Source organism: Anarhichas minor, unplaced genomic scaffold (genome assembly GCF_050575085.1).
Source record: "Anarhichas minor isolate MPS153535 unplaced genomic scaffold, ASM5057508v1 ptg000045l, whole genome shotgun sequence".
NCBI lineage: Eukaryota > Metazoa > Chordata > Actinopteri > Perciformes > Anarhichadidae > Anarhichas > Anarhichas minor.
In genome coordinates this window covers 4,077,501-4,101,809 of record NW_027466491.1, presented here as the reverse complement: position 1 = coordinate 4,101,809, position 24,309 = coordinate 4,077,501, and the positions used below count along the sequence as shown (strand labels likewise).

Genomic DNA, 24,309 nt, shown 5'->3' with positions numbered 1-24,309 from the left:
AGTGGAAAACAGAGAGAGGGAAAAGGAAGGCAGCGGCGGAGGGAGAAAAACAAGGAGACGGAATTGGCGGGTGGAGACGGGGAGGGAAAGAAAAGAAGAAGAGACAACATGGTGAGGAGAGGGAAACAGAAAACGAAACCGACAGAAAAGGGAAGATGGAAAAAGGGGGAGAGAAAAATGAAGGAGGTGTAGAGCAATGTAGAGTATAAACTTGAGTAATGGGAAATTAGAGAAGTTTATTGCGTGTTATATTGTTCTGTAATGGACAATTTGTCTTTGGCATGCTGTCATTAGCGTGCGTTCCCAGGTATAAGCTCACCCTGGAGTTTGAGCTTTGCCAGTTCAACCAAACACATGAGCGATCGTGTGGAATCCTTTTGGGGGTCAACCAATTTAGGAAGTGAGTTTTCTTCATATTTCATATCTTAGTGATTACATGCCATATGCCTTTTGGTGGAGACCACAAATCCACAAGCTGCACACTTGCACAAGTAGCCCCTGTGGGAAGCGAGAGAAGTCGCCTGCAACATTAAAACTATTGAAGAAGAAGTAATTCATAGTTAGCACGCTCTCAGCTCATGCTTTGATTGGCTAATTGCTCGCTTTCTATGGTTTGTGATCGATTGTGTCGTCTGTGTGTGTCTTTAAATGTTTGCGGAGGTCATGTGAGGGGAGCAGGCCTCTCATAACCCTCAATACTGTACAGAGAAGAAGAAATGCCTCCATTTAAAGGAATATTTCACCCACAAAATGATCGTTTATCAATTACTCACCTGGTGTCTGGTGAAGAAAACTTGACTCCACAGCGAACGAAGAACAACAAAAACCGGAGAAAAGTCTTGATGGAGTGAAGTACATGGGGCAGTGCTCAAATTTAAAGATGTCCCGTCTTCCCGGAGACGATGGAAATAGCATGAATAATGAAAACTGACTGTAAAACAATGTGATTGCTATTTTTTACTGCTGTTAAACGTGGCCCCCATTTACTTCAATTCATCAAGACCAGTTCTTTTTTATTTTGATGAGAGAAAAACAAACTCACGTTAACATTGGGTGAGTAAACAAATGGTCACTTTGTGGGTGAAGAATTCCTTTAACTTGTCTGTCTGTCTGTCTGCCTGCCCAGCTGTTTGCTTGGTCCTAACTGTCTGTCTGTCCGCTGTATCTCTGTGGTTAATTATGTCTCTCGAGCTGTCTCTCCGTCAGTTCCTCTGTCTCTCATCTGTCTCCTCTTTGAAGAGTGATCAAGCTGGCTAACCTGTCTTTCCTCTCACCTTTTCCCTCTCCTTCTCTGTCTCTCTTTCCCTTTCTTTTACCTCTACAATGCAACGCCGCCTCCCGCTCTACCCAGTCTTGCCTCAAGGTTAGTACCGCATGCCTATTTTTCTTCTTCCGTCACTGTCGCGCTCTCCTTCATTCTCAAACTTCTTGTCCTTGCATCGAGGCACTCTCTCATCTCCTTCACTCTGTCATGAACTCTGTTTTTAATCATTCTCATCGTGTCTGTCTGTCTGTCTTTTGAAGGAGACACCTTGACTTTCACTCTGCTCCCTCTCCCTGCCACATTCGCTGCCTCTTTGAAGAGGAAACATTGTTGTTTCTCTCTTGCACCCTCCATTACAGTCTTGTCACGATACTAAGCACTAAGGTCACATTTGAGGCTAATGCAGCAAACGTATCGCCATCATTAAGTTGGACAGCTGTGAACTTTTGCTCAGAGTTCTTCTAACTTCTGTTGCTTTTCTGTCTTTGTGGCTTTTATAGAGACGTCCCTCCACATTTCGTTGCTGTCTAACAGTTCAGCCGCTGTTTAACATTTTCAACCAAGCTTTCGCAATCTTTTATGGTCTGATCAGGTTGCCAGGCAATCAGCGGAGACTCCAGGAAGTCGCTGCTCCTAGCCAAGAAATAGTGCGCCATATATCCTCCCATAAACCGCATCGTTTTGTACACTTTTCAACAGATTAAACAAGCCAGATATAACATGTTAGTTAGTGAGCTTTACAGGAGCTGGGAGGCAATTCGTTAACCTTTTGACAGAGCCAGGCTAGCTGTTTCCCCGCTAAGCTAGACTAACTATGCTAACAGACAGGTATCAATATATATGGTGAATATGGTGAACTATTTCTTTAAGTATCATCGTCCATATACTCTTCTTCTTTGACTTTTAAATATTCCTGTCTGCACTCAGGAGGTGACTCCGTAATGACATTTCAGCATGCACGACCAAAAAGTCAGAATTTTTTTTTTTAACAGACGTATCAAAGTCATATTGAAATGTCTCTGACCTACACATTGTGATCCACCACATAATGACCACTTCTCCCTTCTGTTTCCTGCATACATCTGGTGGTCCGAGTGTTCTGTGCGCTCTGCTGTAAAGGTCTCCCCGGTGCCAGCTGCTTCTTTGCTCTTTCTGTCTTCTTCAACTTCCAGAGCCCCTGCCGTCTTGTCGGCCTTTTTCATCGCTGTTGTTCTGGTGTTTTGTGATTTAACTCCAAAGGGGGAGAGAAACAAAAGAAAAAGTTAGCATTCCCTTGCTGTCTGGTAGACGACAGAAGACTTATTTTCCTTCTTCTGTCCTTTTTTTGTCTTTTTTTTGGGGGGGTTGTTTTGATCTTGAGCTAAGGAACTCCTCATCCACTGCCAAATGTCTGACATCAAGGTTTCTGTATCTTAAAAAGGAATTGCATTGCTTCTCTCTGTGTGTGTGTGTGAGAGAGAGAGAGAGAGAGAGAGAGAGAGCCCTTTGAGGTCTTGTATGACTCTGAGCATTGAGGTGGTGCAGGGATTTGTCAGCTAATGGGTGACAACAAGCAGGCACACACACACACACACACACACACAGACCATTGCACATTGTTTTTTTTCCTGACTTACACACTCAAACACACACACAAGAAAGACTTTAGCTGACAACACTACAGTGGGGATGACTGCTGAGAGTTATCTAATTAAAATACCTGCACACACACTACATTCCCCGTACTGAGGGGAAATGAAAAACACAGTTGTTGTTTACAATTTTGTTCAGTATTCAGATAATAGCCAAATCTACAGTACTGTCTACAGTGGCTGCTCAATGTAAATTATTACTCTCTAATCCTATTATATTATGCTTTGTAGTGTTATTATATTATATTATTATATATTATATTTGTTGCTTAATTTCCTCATTGTTTGAGTTCTCTTCACTTCACATATTTATATTCTGCCAAACCAGTTCCAGATCCAGCTGCTCAATTATATGGATTTGATGTGTTTTTCTTTTGTCATACATGATAGTGAATATATTTGGGGTTTGGATATTTGGTTGAATAAAACACACTGTATGAATACATCCCCTCAAGCTGTGAGAAATTCTAAAAAGCAAGTTTCCGACATTTTACAGACGAAGCGATTTATTGAGTAAATAATCTGATTAATCAATAATGAAATTAATTATTCGTTGCAGCCCTCAAAATTATGTTTAAAAGCAGTTCTTGTATGACATTTCAAGGAGATAAATCAATGTCCAGCATGTTTTTTGAGCTGTTAACAACCCGAAGGTTTCCAGAACATAATAGTTAAAGTGAATGTATTTCATACGTACCGTTAACACCGTACTGTAGGTATTTAGACATAATAATAGCAGCCTTCTTATTCTGCTCACTCATCTACATTGTAATCTAAAGTTCAGATCAAAAGACAAATATGAGGCTGGAGAACTGAGTGTCCGTGTTTAATGCTGGAACTTTGTTGTTCTCCATGTAAAACAAAGACGCAGCCAAGATCAACGGCAGCTCCCTGTCACATGCTTACACTATTACTATTATCTAAACACTTTCCCTTCAGTTGTGTGCTTAGTGCTGAAATGTGGATGTATACATGATTTATTTTCATAAGGACATATGCTATTAAAGAAGACGTTTGGTTCTGTCTGCAGCTGTGTCGTAGTGTTTTTAGAGCTAGTTTCCAGTAATCCCCACAGAGGAAGTTTGCACACGGACACATGGGTGTTAGTGGCCTTACCTCCTTGTTTACCTCACACATTTGCTTACTCTCTGTCTCTCTACATCTGTGATGTTCTACAGTCATCTACCTCCAAAATGCCCTCCTTGTACTATGAGTTTTTCTTCCGCACCGACAGAGGGCAAGATTATCATGTTTTTGATCTATTTTTTTATGTTTTAAGGTTTTTATGGGCTAAGTAAACCAAACCAATATTTCCTGTATTTTCAAGGGAAATACTGAATTCCGAATGGTTAAAAGGAAATCCTTGATGTTAATGTTGGGTGAACTATGTGCAGTAAACATACATGAGGCCCCCGAGCATTTCTAATCAAATATTTATGCAGGACTCCAAATGCAATATTAATACTACCTTAATGTGGGTCCCTGAATATCAGCAGCATGCTAATGAGGGAGGCTGGAAAGTTTTTTTTCACTTTGGAGAATTTGAGGTTTACTGAAGTTTATGAGATTGTGTGTGTGTGTGTGTGAGTGTGTGTGTGTGTGTGTGTGTGTGTGTGTGTTTTTCATTTTTACTGCCGGTTGCCAGCACTATCCACTATTTTTTCACAGCTTTAAGTTTTAATGAAGGCTATTCTGTACGTTTCTGTATACGTGTTTGTGTGCGTTTATTTATAGCGTGTGTGTGTGTGTGTGTGTGTGTGTGTGTGTGTGTGTGTGTGTACAGTAAGTACGTTAGGGTATTTTTGAGGTTTTGCAAACTTTAGGAAGTTCAAAGTGCTGTCAACGAGTATGCTAGTGTTTGTGTTTATGTTAGCATGTGTTGACACTATGTGACATGCCACCATGTTTGCATGTGTGTTTTTCTGTGCAAATGTTGGAGAGGACGTCGTTGGACGCATGCTGCTATGTCACGCGCAGTTACATGCACAACTGTATGTGCGCTTCAAATATTTGTGTGTGGTCCGACTGAGAGACTCTAATACAAAGCAGGTTGTGTTTGGAACAGTTGACAGCACCGACTATGCGTGTGTGTGTGTGTGTGTGTGTGTGTGTGTGTGTGTGTGTTCTCTGTGTGTGTGTGGTGTGTTCAGGCGGGGTTTTGCTGCACATTTGTATGTCGTGTTTACAGCGTTGCGGGTGAAGCAAACTCTCCTGTGATTCCGCCCCCTCCTGCGGTTTGCAGCAGTTGTTGAAAGCGATTTCGGAGGGAGAGTGAAGGAAGTATTTTACATATTAAAACAGCTTCAAATGGCACTTTGCCTCCACTAAGCCGAGCCATCGAGTTCACCGAGCAACTCCTGCTCCTTAAAGCGGCGAGAGTCATGAAAGTGTCTATTTAATTAAACATGTGTAGATCCAACAACTGTAACTTTAAAATATATATATATATTCCCATCACATATGGTGTGTTGATTAGGATAGAGAGGAAAGAAAGGACTGGGCTGACATGTGATGTATGCCATACAGTAGAATTCAAACCCACGTCACAACTTCACAGTTACATATTAATATAGAAATATTCCCCTTTCTCCTACCTTTTCCTCAACCCTACCAGACCCTTTGGTTCTTGCATCATTACAAACCCACAGGCTTTGCTTTAAGATAAAGTCAACATCCCAAAGTCTTTTTAACGATATTAATGTATGATAAGATGGATCAGGATGGGGGAAATATGCATAATACATGTAGAATATATCCATTTGATATAATTATGCACCAATAAACATAGCTTTGGTAAGGCAAATACACACACAGGATAGATATGTGATACTAATGTGGTACTTTTATTTTTCTGAATTCAGTCCAACTTACTGAAAAAATAGGGTTAACTGACACCACATATGACAAAGATGATTAAAAATGTCATAGTGCACAATAAGAATGTTTTGAATTGATTATAAGTAAGTCGTTACCTCTTAGTATTATGCATATCATATATCATATCATACGGGATGTGCAGACATTGTTATATTACCCGTCATCTATTGCTTCACTTGATAAAAAAGACACTTCCCTTCAGCAACAAAAAAACGTTGATGATTGATGCAGTAGCCTTCGATCCACGGTTTATTTTTCTTAGAGAGGAGAAACAGAGGAGTCAGAGGAAAAGTAAAGCACAGGAGATGGAAGTGACAAAAGAGGGAGTGGAAGGAATCAGGGAGAGGAAAGGAGAGAGGAAATGGTCCATGGTCTGATGAAAATATTTCATCCAGAGGAAAGAGTAATGTTGCATTTGGAGAAGGGAGTGAGTGTGGAGAAGACTGAGAGGAAAAGGGAGCGGCGAGGCGAAGTACATTGGTTTGATGCAAATAAATGATTGCTTTTCATACAAATGATTATAATGCAACATGCAAAAAAAAATAATTCATAAAGGGAAAAATCAGCGTGAGCAAGAATATTCCAATGATAGGAGGAGGAGGAGCGACTCGCTGTGGTCTGGCGCAAATACACGATAGCCACCCATGCAAATGATCTGCGTGCTGAAAACGAGTGTTTAGCATTAGCGAACGAGGAAAGAGAGGGAGTGTAAGTGGGAACTGAGTGTTGAGTCAATAGGAAACATTGCAAACAAAAAGTCTATTCCTCATGCACATATACTCACATACATGCAGTAAATGTAGCATGAAGGGGGGGAAACCTCAGAGAGCGAACCAGATGGTTCGAGCTTCCTGGAAATCCTCCAATAGGAACATTCCTGCCTGTTTATGACCTGTTACACACTCACGCAGGGCGTGAAGCACAAATATTCAAATTTATCCGGCTTTCAGGGCGCAAACTGAACGGAACAAAGGAAGAAAAAAACACCATAATGAGTCTGACTCCATGCTTACTTCATCTGGTTTCCTGTTTTAACATTTGAAACTAATTTGGATGTGATAATGAAGCAATTTGGTCCTCATGTAGGGCCTTTTAAAATGCACGCAAAAGCAAAACAAGTAAAAGCAACACGTTCACACAGGCAGCCGAACGCATTGATTATTCTTCTGTGAGCTTTGAAAGCCCAGGTGCTGCAGAGCGGTTTTGGCCCCGTCGCCGCATTTAAATTCTTCTTCCAGCTTCCCAGGTTTCTCTGGATGGTTTTGAATTGGGCCCCCTGGACCTTTTTAGCAAACCCATAAGAGATTTTATGTTACCATCCTGTGCCAATATTATTTCTCAACTTTCCTGGCGTTGATACTGATGTAAAAGCCATTTTTTATGATTACTCCCATTACTTTAGGTTAGTTTAGCAGATAGTTTATGGCTTAGATAGACAGGAAAGATGAAAGAGAGGGGGGGGGGGTGCTATAACATATTGGACACTAGAATATGTATATCACTCTAGATGTAAACAAATACACATTATATTATTATGACTTCAGACAGAAGATTGCACTCAAAGGAGTAAAGCAGTGAACATAAAACAAATGAAACAGCATGCTGTGACATCTCCAGGAGATGCGTGGATTTAAATACGGATCTTTGTGGTGCACGGGCAAAGGTCAGAGGTCATGTCGACAACTGGAACCTGTTTACACCTTAGGAAACAAAATGTGCCGGGTGCGGCTCGTAAAAAATGATTTCCCATGCGTGCACATGCTCTGCTGCTGGTGTGACAGAGTTTGCTGTGGATTCCCATCACTGGAGGTCAGACCTTTTTACTGGCAGCTGCAGCAGCAATGGTGAAGTGAAGAAAATGGATTTATCTCCGAGCCTGTAAAACGTTATGCTAACAGGATCGTGCGCACACATGCATAAACATTTGCACGGAGCAGGCATTTAAAGAATGCAAACATACAAAAGACTTATACACTGCGAATTTGGTTGAGTTTCTAGTGTGAGTCAGCAGTTTTGTTTTGTCTTACAAGTGCCGGTATGTGTGCATGCTTACGTATTTATCCTTTGTGTTTGACTTATCTTTCACTGTGTCATGATTCAGAAGACTTTGATAAACCGTGCTGGCATTGGCTTGGGTTAGTCCACATCTGTGCGTGTTTGTGTGTGTGTGTATGAAAGGTATGAAAGGTCCTGATCAAGTCAAGCTGCTGTGATAGCTGATAGGTCTGTGACAGACCCACAAGGGCTTCCAGACGGCTTAAACAGGGATTAAACCCTTTCTCCATCTCCCAGCCCTGCCGCTCCCACGAGGAATCTCTCCCTCAGTCCCCAGACGATGATTTAGACTCTGCTTCCCGACACCCTGTAATCCCTCTGTGAAAAGACCTTCATACTTCCCACTGTGGAAAAATCTTAAATGTCATCTAGTCGTCCATTCATAGCTTGTTATTGAATTCCTTTACTGATCTTCGCATTATATTGTCCCTAAGGGATTTCATTACGCCATTGTATTGCACAGAATAGTTCATCAGAGTGTCTGGCCGTTTCATCATAATGGCAGTAACAGACTGAGGGTCCTGACTACGTTTTGGTGGGAAACGGTTCAACTTAGCATTTGAACTATCAGCTGCACTCGTGTGACCTGGCTGCCAGCATTGTTAATGCAGGTCAGTTTGCTTGTTGCTGTCACATGACGGTCTGTGTGGCGGATCTTTGAAGTCAGAGATGGTGTTTAGCTCTGTTAAAGCTGCTACTTCTCATGGCTTCTCCAGTTCATTTAGCACTGTGGCTAAATGAATACGGGCTAATTCATGGGGAAATCAACATTTAATGCAAAAAACTATTACCCAGACATACAGAAATCTAATCTGTAACAAAAGTAGGGAAATATTCCCTTTCAAAACTACTGTATATAGATGATGCATTGACTTTGACGTTGTATTTTTATGTGTGTGTGTGTGTGTGCAGGCAGATGAAGGACCAGTCGAAGAAGGTGGCCAACCTGAAACACAAGGAGCAGCAGGAGAAGAGCCGGACCGCCCAGCTGATGGACGACGCCAAGAAGAGAGAGGACAATCTGAACGAAAGCTCCCAGCAGATACAGGTACGGAGGGAGGAAAAGGACGAGGAAGCTGGGAGTTAAAGGAGAGCGAAGGGGGAAGAGGGTGAAAAAGTGACACGGAAAAAGTTTCTCTCCGTCCTACCTTGAATATTTTCTGCTATCACAACAATGCTTCATCACAAGGTGACAATTGTGACAGCGAGCAGCCTGAGGCAATGTCAAACACACGCTCTCACACACACACACACACACACGCGATGCAGCTCTCGCTCAGGGAGAGCATTCGAGGGGGTAACTGAAGAAGATGATTGACAGGGAGAGCAGATGGAAGATGGCGAGGAGAGGAAAAGAGGAAACGAAAAAAAATGGTCAGAGAAGGGGAGGAAGGAGGTGAGGAAGAGAGGTGATTATAAGGGACGCAAGCACTAAACTATGTCGTGAATGCTGTGGGTTCTAAACGCTTCCTGTGGTGTGAGAGCGTCTCCTAATTGTCTGCTGAGGTGTCAAGCGACCACAAGATGAAGAGCCATGTGTGTGGTGATGATTGTGACGTTGTTTTTGTTTTCCTCGTCCATCCTCGTCCACCTCCTCCATCTCCTCTTCCAGTAATCGTTAAACCTCAGCGGCTTCTCTGATTAGAGGCAGATGAAAACACTCTTTTCTGTGTGTGGGTGTCTGTTTGTGCGAATAAGAGCCCTCAAGCTATGACTGCTCTTTGGTTTAAGGAGTTTGGAAGCTGTCATCTCTGTGTATGCATGTGGTTCGGAGATGATCTGATAGCTATGTGAGTCACTCAGACGTATGGGACCGCAGCGGTTACAACCGTAACTAGTGTGTGTGTGTGTGTCAATTATAAGCCATTCTGCGTTGTTTAACCAGCACTGAAGACTGTAAATGGAATGCGTGAGTGTAATTCAGACCGTAAATTGAATTGAATACAGTAAGAGGACTTAATCTAATTAAGAACCGTCTCAGTCTGCATAGTTAGACACCAAGTAATGTTGGATCTGGAGCAGGATTCAGATTCACAGCACATGTGTTGGAGATGTCCTGGAGGTCTGTTCATCGCCACCGTAAATGTCTCGTCCTCTCTCTGCTGCTCTGTCTCCATCAGGTATTCATTCAACTCTAATTTAACTAGGAAGCCTGGCAAGAGAAAACCAAATTGCACACATTATGGGGAATTCATGTCGTCATTTTACTTAGAAACAGCATCCTGAAGGATTGAGGATTCCTCCGAGTCCTCTGAGGCAGATGGAGATCAGACCTGTCTAATTTGTGAGTCTTTTGCAGCTTATTCCAGTTCGCTGAGAGCAATAAACTGGAATGAGGAGTGTCCAAGGTTTTAACCTTTTGGACATGTTAACCAGGGTTTGACAGGGAAAGCTGCTGTTACAGGAAACTGATTTAATCCAGTCAGATGTGAAGGATGTCAGATCCAAAGTTTACTGTATGCGGGTCAGTTCATTTTCTGGCTAGTGTAGTCTTCAATTTAAAGCTTCCCTAAAAAAATATGATTAGATCCCATGAAATGAGATATTGTTTATTAAAAGTATCTAGGGCTACAATTAACGATCATGCCTGCTCTATGAAATGTCAGAAAAATTGTGAAAAACGATCATCGTAATTTCCCAGAACTAAATAGCTTGTTTTATCAAACCAAACAGTCCAAAGATAATGACTTCTCAATGATGTAAAGCAAACAAATCCTGACATTTGAGAAGCTGGAACCATCGGATGCTTTTGGCCGTGTTAGCAGCTCTAGGGACGGATCGTGGACGTCCACCACTTCAGTCCAGGCTGAAATATCTCAACAGCTATTAGAAGGACTGCCATGACAGTTTGTACAGACATTTGGGACTTTTGGATGCATTAAATGTTGTCATTAATGTTCTCCTGAATTGTAATAACAAGGTTAAATGTGTCCAACACTTTGCTTTATTACCGAAATACCTGCAAAGTAATTAAATTACTACCATAACATGCTGACCTTAGTACATCTCTTTATCTCTGTAGGACTCCCTCCGTCAGAAGGAGGAGCGCATTGAGGAGCTGGAGGAGGCGCTGAGGGAAAGCGTTCAGATCACCGCGGAGAGGGAGGTGGTGCTCGCCCAGGAGGAGCAGGCCCGCACACACTCCGACAATCAGGTAACCGTCTCTCACACACTTGTGTGTTGCTGCATGTCCTAGGAGAGTCCTTACCCCCCCAACCAGTAAATGTGTGACCCCACCCTTTCCTTAAACTCAACCCCTATCAGTGACTTGTTTGGCTCTCGTAGTCCACACAAATGTCCTTACTTCTGAGGGATTTCCTTCACGTTTCTGTCTCTCTGGGACATTTGGCGATGCATAAAATAACACACACACACACACAGACAAACATCTTTGGGCAACATAGAAACTCTTTCTGACATAGCTAAACATTGCTATGCCAATAGTGGCTAATGGCAGCGGCAACACATATGCCCTGTGCCAACTGAGCTCATTCAGGTGTGGCTGTGTGTGTGTGTGTGTGTGTGTGTGTGTGTGTGTGTTTGCCCAGTCACTCCTCATTTGGAGGAGAGGTAAATACATCCCTATTTTAAGAACAGCTTGTATTTTGTCTGCTTCAGCCAGAGCTCACAAACAGCTATTTCCTAAATGGAGCGCAAGCCTCGACCTCTCCAATTGGTAATCTGTTTTATCTATGTTGAGACAGTAGGAAATCTCATAGTGGTGTTAAGGGAGGCTCAGAAGGGAAGGGTTTAGTGGACTCAACCTCAGACCAGTGGGAGTGTTTGTGTGTGTCGCTCCCCTGGGTACCACTGACTTAACGAGGCCATAGAGATGGGAAATGTTCCTCAGAGCCTGGATGGGTTTTGACAAGCGGGGGAAAAACAGCGTGGGCTGTCAGGATGAAAACTGCCCTGAGAAAACACGGCCCGCTGTAGCTGTTGGCAAAATGGCAGGACTCCATTGTTATTACTGCCTCTAAATGTTGGCCGTCCTGTCTGGCCTTTACTTACCAGGCTACTTCTGGACAGACACATAAAGACAGGCATGCAAACACATGCTTTACTGCTGACACCCTCAGCCATGGTTAATGTCCGTGGGTGCCACAGCAGAATGAGTTCCAGATAGACAGATGTTGGAAAGACCGACCTCGAGCAAAGAGAAGCAGATGCGTGTAAGAAAAATTATGGACAGATGGAGGCAAAGTAGTTAATTATGCTCTCTTACCAAAGGTGTAAGTAACAAGTGTATCGTCTTCAACTCCACCTGTGCCGTTCAAACTCACAGAACTTTATTTCAAATTCCAGTCAAGATCCCCAAGTTTCAAAGGTGCTGCAGGATATCATGTTTAAAATGATGCAAACGACTGCTTGGATTTCTCTTTTGAGGTAATGATGCAACCAAAAAGAAATAGCATTTTGGAGGTGGATATTTGACCCTGGGAATTGGATGCAGCTGAACTGATGGGTTTGAACAAGCAGATAGAGATTATGTGTGTGTGTGGTATCATTAGGTAGGTGAAAAACACATCTTTTCACGAAAAACATCCAGAGTCACATGCATTTCTCTGCACATATATTAAAATTAAACAAAACAATTTGCCATTTGTACAGTTTATCATTGTGGAAAAATACATATTAGACAACAACTGGGGGAAGAATAGGACTCTTGAAACAAACTTGCTGTCGTGTTTAGTTTAGATCAGTCTCGTATCGACCAGTTTACTGCGCAGTGACCTTTCTTGGGGGCCCAGGAACCATTTCAGGAACTCAGGAACCTAACCTGCATTTAGACTGGAGGAGCAACGGTCTAAATTTAGTTCCTTGGCCGTAGCCGTAGGCTGCTACAACAGTCAACAAGCACTGGTTGCCACTGGTATCAAAGTTATGTGGTTCGGCTTCAAGATTACTCTTGATTGGGCTATTTGTTACATTATTGTTACGTAGCCTATTAAAGCAGAAATAGACAGCAGATTGGATTGGAGACGAGCAGTCTCCTTTTGCACCTCTGCAGGTCTCCTTTGCATAATTTCATTAGATCTCCTGTAACTACAAAGAACAACATGATGAGTCTGTGTTGTTGTTTCCTCTTGTGTAAAAATTGCATCAAAAATGCTGCTGCCATAATTTTTTTAATCCATTATGAGACTAATTTGCCTAATACTCATGGTTCTTCAGACCCAGTGGGAAGGTAAACAAAAATGCGCCAAAGGGACTTTTAGTCTGATATCCAGTAGTGAACTATGGGTAAATTACAATTCCACAAAACAAAGACACAGTTGCAGAGAAGATCAAACAGGCCGAACGATCGGAACAAGAAAAAGAAAATCACATCTCCTAAAGTTGCCTGTTTCTTCATTTGCTTACAGTAAATGTGCCACGAGTTTCAAATTTAATTTGCCGGCGTTATATTGAAATACTTCAAAACGATAAAGTGGCAGCTTTAATTAGACAGAGCAGAGACCGTTTAGGCCGGGGCAGGGTGCTGGAGAGTGTCCTCGTGTTCAAATGCTTTAGTGGAGGAGGAAGGGAGTAGAGACGTCAGCGTGCGGTGGACGAGCGCAGATGGCAGCCAAACACTCAGTGCAGTCCTCACCCAACATCAACAACAGTAACTCAGCCTTTCAGCACAAATGCACATGCACACGTGTGCATGTGGTACCAACAGACAGGATAGTAATACACAAGACGGCGTTCCACATACATACGCATATTCCTCTCAAAACACACACACACACACACACACACAAACATGGCGGAAAAAAGTGCTAACTGCTATTTAAACAGCGCACCGGCGCAGCACAACATCGCATTCAGCAGGAGCCAGATGGACTGGTTTTCTAACTGGAAACGCGTCTCTATACACATGAGTAAATTGGAAATAAATATTTTTGTGTTCCCGTTTTAAGACTGCGTCACTGCAATTACTCTTTCACATAATCATTTATAAAACGATGACAGGGGGAGGGACGATTTCCTCCCTTAATGAGGACGGCCCGTTCAAAGGCACACACATTGCTTATTATAGCGTTGGCACACACACACACACACCCTTAATATGCAGCCGTGTATTGACAATCTGTGTGTGTTTGTGTGTGTGTGAGAGGGACTGTCCGTTGGATAGGTTTTTCCCGGCAAAATCGGTTGACCACGACCACATGAAAATATACTAAACCTTTTCTAGACGTGAGTCACTACCGTGTGTGTGATCGGTGTAGAAAGGTGTGCGTGTGTGTGTGTGTGTGTGTGCGACAGAGAAATGAGTCAACGGTATGACACACTCCATCTGTCTCTTCAGAGACCAAAGTAAAGACAGACGTCCTCTTCTCCAGCTTTCCATATTTCATTAACCAGACAATTGTAATTCTTTGAACTCGATGCACCTTCGTCTTTCTTTCGCTCCTTTCTTCCTCTTAAATTAAAGTTTAAATCACAATCGCGCACAAACATTCAGAAGACTGAAGGGGTTGCTGTCCTCCTCCCCTCCAGCTCCTTCTTTTCCAGCCGGGCCTTGTCACTCCTCACCCCTCCCTGTATCCCTCCATCCCTTCAATCTCTACTTCTCTGATGTCGGCCAAAGGCCGTTCTCTCCTCCTTTGTCCTCCTTTCCTTCCTTCCTTTCCCTGTCCTTATTTGAGTCATCTGTTCCCTCCTCTCCTCTCCTCATGTCTTGTCTGAATTGCATTTTTAACGCTGCCCGTGTTTCTGACTGTTCAGCATTTCTGCGCTCTGTCTGCACTTTCTTTATCTGCTTATCTCTCTCTTTCATGTGCTTAGCATTTGTTCGACTTTGCTTTCTCTATCTCGTCTCGTCACTTGAGCACTTTTACAACTTTTCTCTTTGTCCTCTTCTCTTCTCTGCTTTTCCTCCCTGCGTGTTTGTTTTAATCATATATCCCTATTTGCCTCGTTATTTTGTCCTCTATTACATGTCTCTCCTACTTTCATACTCTTTGTCCCTCCTTCACTCTGCCTTTGCTCTTTCTCCTTTTCTGCACTTATTCTCTTTCCTCCCGTCTCTTATATTTCTGTCTCATACTCTCTCTTTCCCCCATTTTGTATCCCTTTTTTCTCCTCCCTCACCCCCGTTTCCCTTCCCTGTCTCTTCTCTGTCTCTCTCTCTCTCTCTCTCTCTCTCTCTCTCTCTCTTTGCTCTTTTTGTATGCAGCTCTCTCACATTCCAATGCATGAGTTCACCACAGCCGGCTTTAGGTGGTCAAAGGTAACAAAACAATCCTCACTCACCGGTGCTTCACTCTACATTTTTCACCATTCATTCATGGCTTTACTATTCAGCGTGTTTTTTTTCATTCCACACATTTTTCACATTTTCATTTTAATGAACGGCAGCATGGGACACAAATCAGCATTTACTGCCGCTGTTACTTTTTACGTGTTGGCCAGTAAACTGGTACGGCTATTGTGGAAAGTGCACAAAAAGTTTCTTCATTGATTTGTTTGCTCATTTATTCATTCATTCATCAACAATTACACATTATTTGTCTCTATTTCTTTCTCATTCTCCATCTCTCGTCAGCCCTATGCTCTTATTCTGAAAGGATTTAAAAATACAATTGGAAATGTATAACAATATGAGTTGAGATAGAAACAGAGAAAGACTGTAAGCTCCACCCTACTGTAGCCATGGAGAAAGAGGAGAAAGAAAAGAGAAAGAGTGTGTGCGTGTGTGTGTGTGTGTGCGCGCGCTCTACTGGTGGCAGACCAGGTCGTCTCCACGCTGTGAGACATACAGTGACCTCGTCACCTCGACCCCAGACATTAAACTGACAATCTGATATACACCCAGAGAAAGAGACAAAGATCAAGTCCATAAGAGCAGAGAATGAGAAACAACATACAGAGAGAAAAGAGACACGTTTGATGTTCTGCAATCGAGCATCTCGTGTAACAACAGAGAAATGATTAAATCATTTCAAAAGCAGAGTAGCTGTCAGATGCACAGACAGACGGAGAGAAGAAGAAACAACACATACACATTAACGGTGATTTCTGTTGAAGGCAAGAGCGAAAGAAAAAATATCAGATTGAGAGAGAAGTTGGAAAAAGTAGAAGACATGTTTAAAATTCCTTACTGTGTGTGTGTGTGTGTGTGTGTCAGGTGGAGGATCTGCTGGTTGCGATGGAGAGGGTGAAACAGGAACTGGAGGTGATGAAGGCCAAGCTGTCATCAACTCAGCTCTCACTGTCCGAGAAGGAAGGTCACCTGACCGCCATGCGGGCCGAGAGGCGGAAGCACCTGGAGGAGGTCCTGGAGATGAAGTAAGACACACATTTCATTACTTCTCTTTATGTTAACATGTTTAACAGCTGACGGGCGCAGCGACACCTGTGTCATTTGTCATGTTTCCAAAGACACAAACACACCGCTTTTTTTTCCCAGAGGTGTGTTTGATTTAAAAACACTCGTGTGATATGAAAATAAACGGCTCTGTACGCGTGTATGTGTACGACATTGAATGGGAATCCATCCGATGTTTGTTGAGATAATTCAGTCTGGGCCAACTGACTGACACAAAAAAATGAAATATGAAACAACAACTTTTACAATGTTTCTACTTCCCTGTATTGTTTCGTCCTCACTTACTGTCTTAACCAGCTGTCATATCAATCAACATATACAGAATGAAGTCTGACCTTCAACGCTTCCCCCGAAATTAGCAACTCTTATGATATCTCCAGTACTTTCCCATGTTGCCTCAGTGTTCCAGGAAGGTGGTCGCTGGTCACATTGACATGATCTTCAACCGACACCTCATCAGCTCCCTCTTTCCTCTTCCTGTCTTTACCTCTCTCTCTCTCTCTCTCTCTCTCTCTCTCTCTCTCTCTCTCTCTCCTCTTCTTTCTACTTGTATCTCCTCCCTCTTTCGCTCACCACTTTAAAGCCATAGAAGTAAGTAGTGTGTTAATGCAATAACCATGTACCGCTGTCGAGCCCTTCATGTGACTGATTACATACACAGACGCACGCACACACTAATGCGGACGCTGTAACTCAGTGTACATTATAATGTAATTTTAATAGGTGGGTTTGCAGTTGGAGGAGTCTCCAACTGCAGGTTCCCTGTATTTTCTGCTGTTTTACATCCTCGCTGAGACCTTACAACGAGGTCTAATTTAGTGGAACGCTTTGGGCTGAAATAGAAGCCAAGGAGAATGTCCGTGTTAGCATGTCCTGCGCGTTTATACACGCTGTGGGACTATCTTTTACTGTGGCATGATGGGAAAATGAGGGCATGCTCTGTGATTTAGCTTTCCTGCTCTCCTCCGTCCTCGGCGTTTTCTACCAACGATGCATTTCTTTGTTTTTGAGAGAGAGAGAGACACAGAGAGTGTGTGTGTGTGTGTGTGTGTGTGTGTGTGTGTGTGTGTGTGTGTGTGTGTGTGTGTGTGTGTGTGTGTGTGTGTGTCCAGCAGCACGTCCATTCACAGGCCAGGTGAGCAGGTTATAGGCCGTTTTATCGCCGCAGTAACGACCCGTGTGATTATTACAAGCATCAGCGTATCAGAATGCGAGGCCTTGTTTTCGTACGTGAATTTGCATGTGCGAGTGCGCACGTGTGCAAGCACGCTATGATTGATTTATTGACGTCTGACTGGTCCAGCGTTCCTTTCAAGAAAATACGGGCGTCAAGATGAATATTTATGTAACCGGCGCACACATGCATCCTTCTTCACGCACACACACAGACACTCATATACACACACACACATATATAATTAGATTTAACAGACTCCAGTGGGAATGTTTCAATCTGAGCTATCATTTAACTTCACTGTCCCGATATGCTCATGTGTGAGTGTGTGTGAGTGTGTGTGTGTAAATCCGTTGTGGTTAGCATCACTACCCAACTATGAAATGCGGTGTGACCGTGTGTTTCCATACACAGATCAAACCTACTGACCAAATATTTACTCTGCCGATCGTCTCTGGTGTTTGTGTAGATACACGACTGCACTTCATCTGTTCCATCCATTTTCATGACGTATGCGTTCACCATGTGATTGCAGATTATTTATTTGACATTTAGTTGTTTAGTTCTTAACACAGCACTTCTACATAGAAGCGGGAAGTGGCTAAATGAAGTAGAAAAGGCAGCTTTTAATGCTGCTGCGTCTGCACAAGTCCCTCTTTCACAAGGCACTTGTTGTACCATTAATGTTATTTATTTTGGGGGAGGTTTTACTGACCTGTGAAATTATACATTTCTATCGCATAATTGTACATAAATTGGGAGGTATTATTCATTTATTGTTGGCCAGCAGCCAAAGTTTGCCTTTTGACACTTCCACACTATTTACTGTCTACTGTTTTCGTCTGTGTACTGCTGGTTTTCTGATCACAATTAGCTCCAGTTTTCTTACCCAGAACACCCTGCAGATGCTTATACAGCATTGTTGCATTCATATGATTTTTGACAACTTACTGCCTTTGCATAATACATGATATTTTTCAGGCTGCAGTAAGATGTTCTTCGCGCATATTTGGGATATTGCGTATTGTTGTGTCTGCTCTCTCTCAGTGAGAGGTTTTTTCAGGTAGCTGCTTGACGTCTTGCTTGTGAGTAATGTGCATGACGCCACTGCTCATATTTTTCACAAGACATTAGGGTTTGGTCAGCAACTACGTCATTTGCTTCTGGCCTTCCCTCACATGTAAAACATGAGATGTTTAAGGTGGCTGCGTTCTGCGTGTCATATATCTCAGTGTATTGCACATGAAACTGTCTCTGCACACGCAGGCTGCCGTAACTCTTCCAGGTTTGATGTCTGACTCGTTGCCCAGTTCTACATCGGTGTAAGGTTTAATGTTACTGTAAGACATGATATATGATACGGCATGTTTCTTTGGACGGACATGGAATATATTAACACACATTCACACTCTCACTCCCATGAAGAAATATGTAGCAAATGCAGCTGGAATACTGTCTCGCTTTCTCGCCCTCTCCGTTTCCTTCCTTTCCTTCTCTCATTGCTTTGTAGACACACACACAGACACACACACACACACAGTGTACAGTCTATCTATCTTTGTGCCGTAGTTTTCACCAGCTGGCTGTATATGTCTTCTTCACTCCAACACTCTGCTAACCTTGAGTCCCTGATGTATATTTGTGTGTTTCTGTGTGTGTGTGTGTGTGTGTGTGTGTGCCCAAGAACACACTGTAGTATTCATACAGAAATAAAGAATCAACATTCTTATATTTAATATGCACATAAAACTACAAACATGTAAATATGCACCGATAAACACTCCTGCATGGACACACACACACACACGCACTAATATACACTAAATCCAAGGACAGAATATACACAAACAGAACTACACACGGACACACACATCTGCCCTGCTGGGTGCCAACATGCATCTTTCCCGCTGATAAATTATGTGCAGCGACCTTCCCATGTACACACACACTCGTAAAACACACAGAGACATGTTTTCTTTGTGATATACGTTAAATAAGCACATGCTCCTTTTCTTCCCAGCCTTATGTGGTCTTGTGGTCATGTGTGTTGTCATGTGTTTGGAGCATGCAGGTGTGTGTGTGTGTGTGTGCGCGCGTGTCACAGCCAGCTGGAGGAATGTGCTGACAGTGTGTGTGTGTAACAGCGGGGTAACGGGTCTGAAATCCCAATCTGGTTGAATTAAAGCCTATTTTACTCTGTGCTGTTCTGCTCTGCTGACTTTTTACACACATCTCTTCCTCTCCCTCTCTCTCCCTCTCTCTCTCTCTGACTCTCTCTCTCTGACTCTTTTGCTCTCCTCACAGCACACACACATGCATGTCTCTCCGGTACAGGTGAATTTAAGACTTGCATACAGAAGATTTTCTTTGGCTTTTGGGGAGTATTTTTTAGAGAAGAGAGCTTTCTTAAACTTTGGGATGCAGGTCTGCCTCAAATGGCTTTTCAATCTGTACAGCACCATCAATCCTTAGACCTTAGCTTTGGATAAAGAAAAACTCTTTTTAGTTTTTATCACGGTGATGATTGCTTAAAAACATTACATCACTGAACATGTCCGAAACATTGAGAGCAGTTGGAAGCTCATGGTTGCAGCAGCTTTTCCCAAATAGTAGTTCGTAACCTTGTCATGTAGCTTTTTCTTACAGACGCATGCAGTTCAGGGCAAGATTGGCTATAAATGTGTCAAAGTGTAAAGTGACGCAAAAGTTGGGGAGATATCTTCAAATATTACAGAAGTTGAACTAATTATTGTGAAGTTAGGCACTTTTAATAGTCTTACATTTATATGAGACGGCACAGAACAAGAAGACAAGAGTGCAAAACTGACAAAACGAGGAGAAGAAAAGAGAGTAAAGAGGTCAGGGCAAGAGTTATAAATCTGTTTTTTGGGGGGGAGGAGGATAATAAAATGAAAGAAAAGAAGCAGAAATGTTTTTATGGCAGAGAGAAAAGGAGGGAAAGCAAAGAGGAGAAAGACAGCTGTCCAACAACAACTGAGTGGAGCCAACGAATCTGCGTGATATCCCCAAGAAATTATATTACCTCCTCTCCCGTCCCGCTCGCTCCTTCCGCTCATCCATCAATCTTTCAGACTGCGATATATATTCAATGTATAACCACTTATGTCCTTCCCCCCCCTCCTGCATTCACGCAGTGTTCTTCACACTACGCACTCATTTACTGCTCATTATTGCTGTGACGCTGATTTCTGTTTATTTGCAAGGTTGTTGGGGAGATTGTAACGTTAATGATGCTTAAAAAGGCCATTCGTTACCAAAGAAAACACAGAAGCGTCACAATGAAAAGACCCTGCTGTGGAGAAAGAAGGCCCGGCGATGCACTTGACAATTGTATTGGCAATGCAAATGGTCGAGGCTTCCAGCAACGGGGAACAAAGCGAGTCCCATTACTTTTGTTTGCTTCAGTAGGGAAATAAAATATGATATTTTAGTTGGAATCTCTGTGTGGGGGAGGCCGCCTCAGACTGTGACGAATCAGGTACTGGCTTGTGATTCATTGAAAATGCCAAAAATCTATTCAGATGTACTGGAACGGGATGTTCTATTTGCCCAAAAGAAGAATTTAGCATCTAGAATGAGGACACTTTAAGTCTGTTTACACACAAACACCCTGTTTCTGCACCGCATGTACAATCATACTACAAGGAGAGTCTGTAGGAACACCAAGTAGCTGCGCTGTCTTCAGCCTCCTGCAGTGAGAGCCTTGGCTGATACCTCAAGGTGAACACTATAAATTCAATTTATTTCTCCTTTGCTGCTCTGTTCTTTGTTTTATCTCCCACCCAGCCTCCGTCTAACCCTCAAACCTCTCCCTGCACCCCTTCCGCCATCCCTCCCTTCATTCCTGCCGTCCCTCCTTTTACCTCCTTTTTTCATCTTATTCTTTGCATCTCTTCTGCCTCTTTCCACTCATCTCTCCATTCTGAGCCTACGTCTGTCTGGAAATGCAATTATCCTCTGATTTGAGTCTGGCCGTATCTCTCACTGTCGTCACTGTTGTCACTACATACTGAAACTAATCGATGGTGTGTGTGTGTGTGTGTGTGTGTGTGTGTGTCCCTCTGTTTGTGTGCATGCAGTCAAAGATCTTATTTTCAACGGAACAACAGCTCTGCTCCTCACAGCCGGAAAGCCATCACTAACAGTATGACTGCACGTGTAAAAGACACACACAACGCACACACACACACACACACATGGCAGCTATCCCATCGCTAACATAAGAAGTGCATGTTGACACACACATACACACAGAGTCACTTACAAAACCAGATGAGACAGCATGACTGCTTAGATGCTTTCTCTCACAGAGGAACATTTGGAGATGTATACGCACACACATGCACACACACATTCAAAATACATCCTCCCACACAAATGCATGTACACATGCTTATGGCAGCGCACCAGAGGCAAGCACTTTGATCCCCCAGAAATGAGATTAATCCACAGTGTGCCAAAACAAGCCTGTGTGTGTGTGTATTTGTTGTGCGTTGAGTGTGTATGACAGACATGTTGAGGGTTTAGTCTGACAAAAAAGGGGCACGCCGCTTTGACACCGAGCCTTACAAGCTGAAATCAGGGCGCCTCACTCTCCGTCTCCCTCTTTTCTCTCCATTTTTCTTGCGCTCTCTGTACTTGCCTTTCTTGCCCTCTTCTCTCCAACTCTGGCTGTCTTCGTCTTTGCTTTTTTTGATTCTTCCTTCTCCCTTGTGAGAGACCGAGGGAGAGATTGAATCGGGGAAAATAGAAGCAATAAAAGAAGTTGTATTCAAATACAAGTCTCTGAAGCCTTGCAAACCAGTGATCTTCAGCTGAATATACAGCAGAGAAAAAAGAGAGAGTCTCTATAGTCATTTCTATTCTTATTGCCATATTTTATGTGTAATCTGTTCATGGATTGTAGGAGTCTCTATTACACTAATTAAGAACACTTAATAAGAAGAGGGAAAATAAGGGGATCGAAAATAAGCACAGGGAGCCAAGAACAAGAGCAACATGACCCGACAGACGGGAGAGAACCCAACTCATCGGAACAAAAAGAAACAAGTGGCAAGAGAGAATACAGGAACACGGGATGCGGCAAAACCTGAACTCGCCTGTTGTCCTCAGCTGATTACAGGTTGCGAGTGCCAGGCCATCAGACAGACCATTAAACAGCAATGAAAGAGGGAGAGGGAGCGATGGAGAGGGAAAACTTATCAAAAAGTAGAAAACTAAACACGGATTCTTTTTTTTCAAAGCCTCTGATTATACGTTAAGGATGCCAAACAATTACATCGATATTCCTGAAATAATAAAACTGTAGTACACCGATGAGGAGCACAGAAGGACGGGGACAGATCGGCTTGTTTAACTTACTCTGAGAGGAAAGAAAGACATCAGCTGGAGAGAGAAACATGCAGATTTATAACCTGACGACTTCGACTCACAGATGTAAATTACTGCACAACTACAATGTACACAATGCATTTCCATTTTAAAACTTCATCCTCCTTAATGGGAGAGTTGGCTCACAGCGAGGCATTCAAGTCAGAGGATACACGCAGCGGACAAAGAAACTGAGCACATAAACGTACAAGAAATGGATTATGTTTCATCAAAGTTCTGATAATACAGCTGGCTGAGGTGGAATTCGGTGGAAGCATGTGACTTCGACGTCCACGGGGAAAAAAGCAGCAGACGAAAAACATCAGATCTGTTTGGACCAATGAGAAGACTGTAACCTTCCTCTAATTAATACATGAAACACATTTCGTATTCGCATTACAGTAGATGAAAACACGGTCATTTGCATTTTCTTTTGCAGATTTCTTTTTTGAAATTCTGTTACATTTGGATGAAAAGCTGCAATAGAAGCGGGCAAGATGCCATCAATAGAACAAATGGGGATTCCGTTGCAAACGTTTGGACAGTCTTACCTGAGTTTGAAGTTGCTTTTTAAGTCCTCTTTGTCTCCATTCACTTAAAACATTCACTGAGCACTTTGACCAACAGGCAGTGGAGTAGCGCTGTAACACGGGGTGTATCTAGAGATTGCCAGAGACATATTTGTCACTCTCACATTGTCAAATAAAGCAAAAAAAATGTTTTTAACAATCGTCTTTCATAGACATTTGGGAGTCGCAGGTGTCCGTTTCTGTGGCTGGTTAGTGTTACAGGAGTGAGTTTGTGCCGACAGATTGTAAGCAGATGTCTTGGTCTCTGTAGCGCAGCGTAGAAATGGATTTACTCTAAAGAACCTCAGTGAGACAAAGCTGCATCTTTAGTCACACTTCTCCGAGTGTGTGTGTGTGTGTGTGTGGTCCCATGGAAAGAGCAAGCTCCCGCAGACCATGGATAATGCATTTTTACACCTTTCTTATTAGTCACAGTGTGTGTTTTTAAGTGTGTGTGTGTGTGTGTGGGAGAGAATCAGAGAAAGAGAGAGGCGAGGGAGCGAGAGTGTTTTTTAAGAGAAAAAAGGGAGCGAGAAATAGAGGAAATGTGTCGAGAACAGATCCTCATTCTGTCATGCAGCAGTCCCACCTGCCCTCCTCTCTCTCCCTCTCACTGCCTTTGTCTCTCTGCCTTCCCTCACCGCGACTTCCTCCATTCCTCTCCCTCTCTCCCCGTTCACGTCTCTTTGATTTGTTTTCCTTCCAAATCCTCCAGTTATTTTATTCCCTTCCCTGTCAATGCTGTTTTTTTTTTTCTACGTGTGTGTGTGTGTTAGTGTGTGTAAGCCTTCTCGCTGTCTTTCTTTAAGCCTCTCTGATGTACAACAGCTCCTTGAGGGGAGCTTTTCTTTCCCTCTCAAACACACACACTCACACACACACACTTATCCTATGCACCAGCTTTAACCTATTTTACTAACACTCTCTTTCTCTCTCTTTTGCTTTTTCTGATTCTCTCTGATGGCCTCTCGTCCCATCTTCTCCCTCCATACTAAATCATTCATATCTAGTGTCTCTGACCCACTTCCACT

The 24,309-nt window shown here is 42.9% G+C and overlaps 1 protein-coding gene across 1 annotated transcript in view; it reads left to right on the top strand.

Moving 5' to 3' along the window:
* Positions 1-24,309, top strand: part of LOC142971216 (ELKS/Rab6-interacting/CAST family member 1-like) — a 95,793-nt gene that overhangs the window by 39,451 nt on the left and 32,033 nt on the right. The window contains exons 16-18 of the mRNA XM_076111875.1: positions 8,740-8,875; positions 10,850-10,981; positions 15,944-16,104. Of these exons, the coding sequence (XP_075967990.1) occupies positions 8,740-8,875; positions 10,850-10,981; positions 15,944-16,104 (429 nt within the window). The remainder of the gene's footprint in view (positions 1-8,739; positions 8,876-10,849; positions 10,982-15,943; positions 16,105-24,309) is intronic.